At 37.0% G+C, this 8,660-nt stretch overlaps 1 protein-coding gene across 1 annotated transcript in view; it reads right to left on the bottom strand.

Annotated features, from left to right (window-relative positions):
• gpc5c (glypican 5c) overlaps positions 1 to 8,660 on the bottom strand; it is a gene marked incomplete in the record, with an annotated part of 104,127 nt that overhangs the window by 72,064 nt on the left and 23,403 nt on the right. The window contains 1 exon segment of the mRNA XM_014031977.1: positions 3,329 to 4,032. Within this exon segment, the coding sequence (XP_013887431.1) occupies positions 3,329 to 4,032 (704 nt within the window).

The following is an 8,660-nucleotide window of genomic DNA, read 5'->3' as shown; positions in this document are numbered from 1 at the left end:
GTGTTTGACTTGCTTAGCATTTGGTAAACGTTGGGCCTCATCCAAGAACCGTTCGTACGTACAGATTTGTTCTTAAGTCGTGCGTAGGAGTGATTTAGGAGGATTTGTGGCATTCACCAATTGTCTTGTATTCTAAGATTTTTTTCAGATACGAACAAAATTCATGAGTGGTCCAGACCTGTCTTATATTCTACGTGCAGTCAGTCTGCTGTGTTTGACTTGCTTAGCATTTGGTAAACATTGGGCCTCATCCAAGAACCGTTCGTACGCACAGATTTGTTCTTAAGTCGTGCATACGAGTGATATAGGAGGATTTGTGGCATTCACCAATTGTCTTGTATTCTAAGATTTTTTTCAGATACAAACAAAATTCATGAGTGGTCCAGACCTGTCTTATATTCTACGTGCAGTCAGTCTGCTGTTWACCAGACAGATTTTCTTCACTTATAACTTTACATTTCATTAATTTGACAATATTTCGAGTTGAAGATAAATCACACTCCATAATTATGTTGGCAATAGGCTATTATGTTTGAACTGGAATTATAATTTTAAATGTAATAGTATAGACCAGGGGTGTCAAACTCCAGTCCTCGAGGGCCGCTATCCTGCATGTTTTAGAGGATTTCCAGCTCCAACACACCTGATTCAGTGATTGAATTAACTCTTTAAATTGTGCAGAAGCCTGTTAATTACCCAGCGATCAAAATCAGGTGTGTTGGAGCAAGAAAACCTCTAGAACATGCAGGATAGCGGCCCTCGAGGACAGGAGTTTGACACCCCTGGTATAGACTGACAACATAAATTGATTAAATTAAATCAAATTGCCTATTAATGCTGTTGTATAACACTACAATATTAATATGAAGATCTCAAAAGTATGCATTAATTGAAGTTTGGAGACATTTTAATTAATTAATTAGTTAAATTTTTCAGAAATGCATCTGACACCACTTGCGACGGAGCAGGACTAGAGAGATATGATTATGATTTAGTTTTTTATTTCTGTGACTGTACGACACACGGGAGACACAATATTAGCAGCAGTCATCATTTCATTCCTTGGGTTTAGCAGCTCCTATAATTCCACAGCTGACGCTGATAAAAATGACAGATTCTCTTTTCTGGATCTCTGAGAGCAGGACTTCAATCTACGAACTCGTGAAGTTCTTCCTTTTACTTTGTGATGTCATTTATGAATGGAAATTTCCTGGTATGTGGGGCAGGAACCATAGCCGGTGTTTTTTGGGGTGGTAATTATGCTGATCTCCTCTCCCCATACGCGAGCGCCTGATATGCATTCATCAGTTTATGCTGCTCATTTACACACTTTTCCTGGAGATAGAAGAGTTTTTTGAATCAGACGTGACATGTTTGTACGAACCCTTCGTACAAACAAAAGTAAGATAAATTTAGGATTACAATACAAACATGTTCTTGCATGAGGCCAATTGTTTGACTGAGTTCTACAAATGTTGAACTTGTAGCACACAGTGAGTCTCTTCAAATTTTCAATATGCGTACCCAAGTATGATGACAGGTACCGTAGTTTCTGTCTTCCACTAATAGCATTCAGCATTGTCTTTCTCAGCTTCAGTAAAAAAAAAAAAAAAAACAGTAAAATTCTAGCATTTGTTTTATTTTTCCAAAACAAGTTAGAATGTGGACTCCTCTGACCACAAGACACATGTCTATGGTCATCTCAGATTTAGTCTTTGCCCAGACAACCCTCAAAATTTTCTAAGGAAACTAACTTTCTGGTTTCCTCTTTGTCCTCCTTCTATTCCATACCATTTTATTTCTGGACATGACATCTGACTGTACTGAGTGATGAGGTACAGTATTGCATGGCTAAACTAACCGCTATGTGATGACAATTTGTGGTGCAATATCACCTAATGATTCAAAAGTTTAGCATTTGTCCTGTATGCACTGATTCTTTAAGAAGTTCTGAATCTTTTAACAAGCCATTTATTTAGTCCAAGCAGTTGTTGCTTGACTATTTTTATATATATTTATTTGCATTTGTTACGTTTTATGATGATTTAAAATGATTTGCTAAGAACAGGTACTTACAAACATCACTGGACCTTGAACTTTTTAATTCCAGTCTTAAACTGATCTTTTGGACTTTACCTCAGATTTTGATGCACAAAAAATAAATTTTGTTAATTATTTGGGCAGATATAGTCTAAGATTTTTACAGGAAGTGCTCCAGAATGTCTCTAAATTGCTAGGATTATCAACAATTTCTATTTGTTTTTGCAAGCAATCAAAAAATTCTGTGCAAATGAGTTGTAATCAGGTATTGAATACAATGTAAAAAAAATATAAAGAATGTAAAGAATATTTTAAAGTAAATGCAGCCAACTCACTTTAGTATTTCTATGTTGTTATAGATATGATTTATTTATCAAAGAAAAAAGTTAATTGTAATGTTGCATTTAAACTAAAAAGTGTGCGTATGTGTGTTTTGTGGGACATCTTGAGGCTTTTTACATTTAATCATTCATGAAGCTGTCATTTAATCCAAGTCCGGCTAAAGGAAAAAATAAATAAATWAATTAAAAAAGAAACTTGGTCCTACTTGTGCATGTGTAAAGGTATGATAGCAAAAAATAATCAAGTTCTTAGCAAATCATAGTCATTTTTGCACCAATATACAAACAACTGTGCAAAAAATGTTTACATCAGCTAATAAAATGTATGCAACTTTGTTTGATTTGTTATTTCATTTACCCAAACCTTAATAGTCTAATGGTTTTATAAAGAATATTTTCACAGTAAATTTAACWACAATATTTAGTTATAGAAACTAGTCTTATGTTGTGAATGTTATACAGTGAGTTATACCCACATGTAGTGTAGGCATGTGGTAGCAATTATGCCATGGAAGAGAACAAAGATGATGTTTTATGCACTACTTAAATCCATTTCATCACAGTCAATGACAAATAATATTGCCCTTGTCAAAATCTAAATGGCAATGATGAATTTAAGATGCCTTGCCAGTTTTGGAAGTAGTTGCCAAGTCTGTAGTGCATTGGATAAGGTTAAGTTCTTTTTGAATAAACATTTCTCTTTTTTTTCTCTTGGAATAGTTTTAGCTCAATACAAACATAGAATGCTGTGTGTAGGATTTTTGTTGCACTAGTGGAAAAATGAGCTCATAACCCACAAAAAAGAAAAAAAAAAGAAAAAAACATTTCCAATCATGACATTCAAGATTGCCAAGATATATGGAGAAAGCAAAAATGATAAACAACAAAAGAAAATGTTAAGAGACTTTTGCATGAGCCATTAAAGCTAGTGACTGATGTCTACTTACTGTGGCAGTAATGAGTGGACCATGGAGTTGTGCGTAGAGCAATGCTTCGTCAAAATGCCCCCTGACCCCAAGAGTGGCTAACTTCAGGTTGTGGTGCCCTGCCACTGCAGAAGTTAGTTGCTCCAACAAGTGGGTATATTTCCTCCAGGGCTGATCCAGCTCTGACACACTAGCTAAGCAGCCTCTCATTACGTTTAGACAGTAGCCCACACAGGGCTTGATCAATGTCAGGCCTCGGCAGTGGGAGCAGAATGCCATCTTCATTAGGTTCTTTACACACTCCCTGCTCAAATTGGCATGTTCTGTTGCATTCATAACTTCCACACCTTTCTTCAAGGCGATAACCAGTTGTCGGCCAGCCACCAGTGCCCCAGCCAGCTCCTGAGCCATGACGGCTGGATGATGTCCAAAAGGATTGACGTCCTGTCTGATCATTCGGAGGCAGTCGCCCGTTACGCTGCCTGTCGTTACGCTCCCTTCGAAGTCTGGATTAATTAGCCGTGTATAGACAAACGGGAAGATGTTGTTGAAAAATCTTTGTACTGTTGCCTCCACAGAAACATTGGCCCCACGGAAATATAGGGAGAGAGAGGAAAACAGTTCATTCACATGGGGCAAGGCATGACGAGACAGGGACGAGTAGGAGTCCTCCAACAAAGAACTAAGATGGCCTTGAGAGAGGGAGAGGAGGTACTGGAACATGTCTGCAGAGAGAGAAAGAAAAAAAACAAATAAAAATAAAATAAGAGATAGAGAATAAAATAAAACACATWTTACTTTTAATCATCAATGACTCATAGTGGGACTTGAAATATATATATATATATATTTTAAGTGAGGCTTTTACAGCTTTTTGCTGCAGGTAAGTCACTGACTGCTGATGATTATTTCATGAAACACTTCAAAAAATATTGAACTGTCTCTTTAAAATATGGAAAGCAAATGCAAATGTATTCCTAAGCCATACAACTTTCCCTATATGTAAATGCAGAAATAACTTTAATTAATGCAAACCATTATTAAACCAAATACTCTTGAGCCATGTTAACATCTTAAACTTTGGGCCCATAACYGACTTCAGAATGATTTGCCAGGTGAAATGAGTTGGCAAAAACAGACTATACATTCCTAAAATGTGCTGCATCATTTAACCATTCACTGCCATCCAAATATTTTGTCACATATGTCAGTTCATGAACAGTATGTTTATTATGTTCATAAACTATTTGGAATTTTAGTGAAACATGTTTGAGTCAGCTAACATATACAGGTAGGTGCTTCATTTAACCTAATGTGGTGTTCAGGGGAAAATAAATCACTGTCACACTACTCATAGGTTTTAGATTTGTTGAAGTCRTTGGCAACACAATATGATCACATCCCAAAAAAAGTGCTAACTGATGCTTTATTTTTTTTTCCTTCAGCATAGGAGCTTCAGAATTTTTTGCTGTTTAGCTCTGATGAAGGGCTATCCAACGAGCCCACAATGAGCCCCCCACACCTGAAAAGGGGGTTTCTGGACATAAAAAAAGTTTATGACTCTAAAAAACTATTCAACATACATGTAGTGGCTTCCGATGTTTTTGTTGTTGTTGTTTAGCTCTGATGAATGATYCATTGGGCCCCCCATCCCATTTGAAAAGAGGGTGTCTGAACATACAAAAATGCTTATAACTCAAAAACTATTCAACTGAGCTTTGTTTGTTGTTGTTTTYTTTAGTTCTGATGAGGGCTGTCCATACAAACAATGAGCACCCCCTCCAGACAACAACCCAAAACAATAAATCTGTTCTGCGTTCAGGTGCACTGGTGCTTTGCTTGGGGTCATATATGCTACCACTATGCTGTATCTAGTTTGTATCCAGAGTTCATTCTTTTTTTTTACATCAAGAACCTGCATTAACAGTTGAAGAGTGTTGGGCAAACTGTTTTTCTGAACACCTCCCACCGCCCCCCACTCTGCAAGTTACATTTCACAGTTTGAGCCTGATTATTCCCGTCACTGTCACCTTGAACTGTGCCTGTGCACATCAGGGAAGAAAATGTAAAATAAATGCATCTTAATGGAAAAATCTGGTCATTCACTTAGTTCAGGTACTCAGCTGACCTCATTTATGGGTACATAATGTCACTGAACCTAGACTTGACCAAATGAATCAACCCCAGACCATAACGCCTAAAGTTAAATCCAGGTGGTGACTTATTTTTGGCAGGGCAGTATGTTTGGATTACTCCCCCACATTTCACTGCTCACTGACATAATTTACAGTTACGGTCACTATGACTCTATTAGAAAAATATGTGAATGGGTTATTTTACATTACAATTTAAAATGACCCGATAAGAATCTTACTGATCAGTACTTAAGTTGTCTCATCTTTTGAAAGGCTAGACCCTTCATAACCCATCCACTCAGTATTAAATTGCTGTTATATATATATATATTTTTTTTCTCTCTTCTACATGCATGTAAGTTTTTGTATGCATGTGCTGGATGCAACACTCCTCTCTAGGGTGTGATGTAAGCTTAAAAGCATGACAGGACATGAATGAGCAGCAACAACTGTACAGAAACTGAGACCTGAGAATGAGGGTGCCAGGACACACAGTATCCCCACTACAACTACAAATGCACGCATAGACATACACACACCTAAAATAGGCATAAACCTGCATTGCCTGTCCGTGCTACATGTTGCACTGCGAGCTTACTGAACAGGACAGATCCCACGATTTGGATTTGTTTGAAGTAAATTCCGTCACGCTGCTTCATGTTAATATCATCCTAATTATTTAAAAGTTTATATAATGAGACCTACATTAAGACACGGCAATTGTTACCAAATGAGTGCATGTGCTGTTGTGTTGTTGTTGTGTGTGTGCAAGGACGCGTGTGTGTGATTGCATGTGTCCAGCCCCTCCCAGCTTACAGACAGAAGGATAACAACAGTCATGTCCCTGCGAACAGCTGCACTAATATGAGCACTGTCTGTGACACACAGGAACTCCCTGCTTGCCAGTAAAACAGCACCTCATTTGTAAAGCTTCCAAAAACACTATCAAAACATGCTCCTTCAAATGCAAAAAATATATTAATAATTGTACCCCTCAAAATAGCATTTGAAAGGTGTAAAACTTTGTAAAATGAAGTGAGAACAAATGGTCAGTAGAGTAGTAAGGGACACACACACACACAAACTCACAAGTGAGCTTGACTGAAAGATGTCAGAAAGATCTCCACAGATGTACAAGTGTAAAAGGGACCAAAATAGTCCACTTTACGCCCAAAAATGAGAGGGTTGAGCAAAAAAATCAAGTTGTAAAGATGCCTTTTCACAGTTCTACGTTTTTTGTAGTGTAGCCTTTGGTGATTTAAAGTTTGCCAGTGTCCCAGACAGTCAAGGGTGCAAGGGTCAATTTACAGAAAATTYACACCACAAGCTGTAACCACTCAAGAAATGTTACATTTGGATATAAAATAATGAAGTTCAGAATTTATTTTCTCTCTCTCTTTCAGTCAGTGTCTACATTTTTAAAAAATAGCTAAGATTTAAAAAAATGCTTAACATTTATTTAAAATTCTGAGCCCCAAAGCTGCTTTGGTTTTTGTTTAAAAAAGGTACTTTCTTTACCCCAACAGAAATAAATATGGAAAAAATGGATTGAGTGAAGGCCAGAGAAAATAGAAGAAAAAAAACAGCTAAACTTTAAACAAAGAAAAACAACTACTGTACAAGTCGACTCCACCTTGTGAACATGCTAACATCTGGATTCATTTGGCTTTTGGCCCAGAGCACTTCCCTGTCTCTCCATGGCTTCTGCACTTTGGACGGACATGTTTGTTACTTCAAAGTTGCTGTTGTTTTTCCCTCTGATACACCAAAGAAACTAACCGAGAATGGTCGGTTCTGGCTACAAGTTTTGCTGCAGAGGAAATTCATGAGGTCATGTGCCTGTGGGTTTCTGAGTGAATAACACCTGTAACTCACACCTGTTCACTCAAAGTGCCAGTGTTACCAAGGCCATCCCTCAGTTTACTGGTGTCACACTGTGATGTACCTTTTCTGCTGTAAATTTGCTCATATAAAGTTTTTAGATCTTTCTCAGCAACCACCAGATCAGTGCAAGTTGATGTACTATGGATCCACAAATGCACTCCATCTCCCCAGCAGATATTCAATTTGATGACAATATTGGCCTATCAGCAAAATAAATAAATTTAAAAAATCGAAATAAGTGGCTTATAACTGTATTCTGGTTTTGCGCACTTTGGAAGCTAAAACTTTGTGTCACCACTTGACATTTAAAAGCAATACAGAAACTTTACCTATTCCTTCACACATCAACTTAAGTYATATATCAAACTCAGTTATTTTGGTCATATTGTTTCTTATGATTAAGCAAAATTTTGTCACTAATCAAAAGGTTATCTCCACCTCGTGGTACTACAACACAGGCCAACATATTAAGGAGGAGGAGGACGAGGGTGATTGTGCAAAACCATATTTTTGAGCTTTATGTCATGTTATATTGTTATTCTCTCAGCAAAAAATATACCCTGAGTGTTGCTTTGATTCATTCATGCATGTCTGAGAAATCCTCAAATCATCTATGGTAGGCATTTGGAGATGCTTGCTGGTACAAAGAMCCACTTATTTACACAAAGCTCCTCCCTGGAGCTCAGTCCCCAGCTGAGCCCCCGCCCACAGAGCACCCCTCAGATCAGGTTCAACTGTATCCTGGGTTGCTAGTTTCCAAAACTAAAATCTTATAATGTTGTTTATTTTCTTTAATTATTTTTCCCCCATAAATAAATACAATGCTTCTACAAAAGGTTTTAAACAGCATGAAGCATTGTCGTGAAGATATGCTACAGTGACAGTGTCAGAAATGGTAGGAGGTTCTTAAAGAAACTGAGGCCAATTTCAAAATGTTTAGATAAATGATGATGCAAAGTCTAATTATTATTTTTTTATTTTTATATACAGCATTTTATGACAACTAAATGTAACATAGTCACTTCATTGTTGACTTGCATGTGCCTGGAAAAGCATAATACCCCACTTGTAAACTTATCCAAAAGTAGCTTTGTTTGTTTTATTATAATTATCTTTGCCAGAAATTTATTTTGATTTGATTGTTTTCTACAACCACAAAAAATATATTGGGCCAGATGCATTTCCTATACGCCGTTGTTGTCGTCAGTACTGCTTTTTTTTCTGTCCATATTGCTCATTGGAACTGAAAGTTGGCTGGATTGTGGTAACTTCACATGAATCTGTTAAATTAAACTTTCATGTAAGCCCAAAACACTAAAATAAAATAAATGAAC

This window comes from Austrofundulus limnaeus, unplaced genomic scaffold (genome assembly GCF_001266775.1).
Source record: "Austrofundulus limnaeus strain Quisiro unplaced genomic scaffold, Austrofundulus_limnaeus-1.0 Scaffold6, whole genome shotgun sequence".
In the NCBI taxonomy this organism is placed as follows: Eukaryota; Metazoa; Chordata; class Actinopteri; order Cyprinodontiformes; family Rivulidae; genus Austrofundulus; species Austrofundulus limnaeus.
This window is presented reverse-complemented; position numbering and strand designations above follow the sequence as displayed.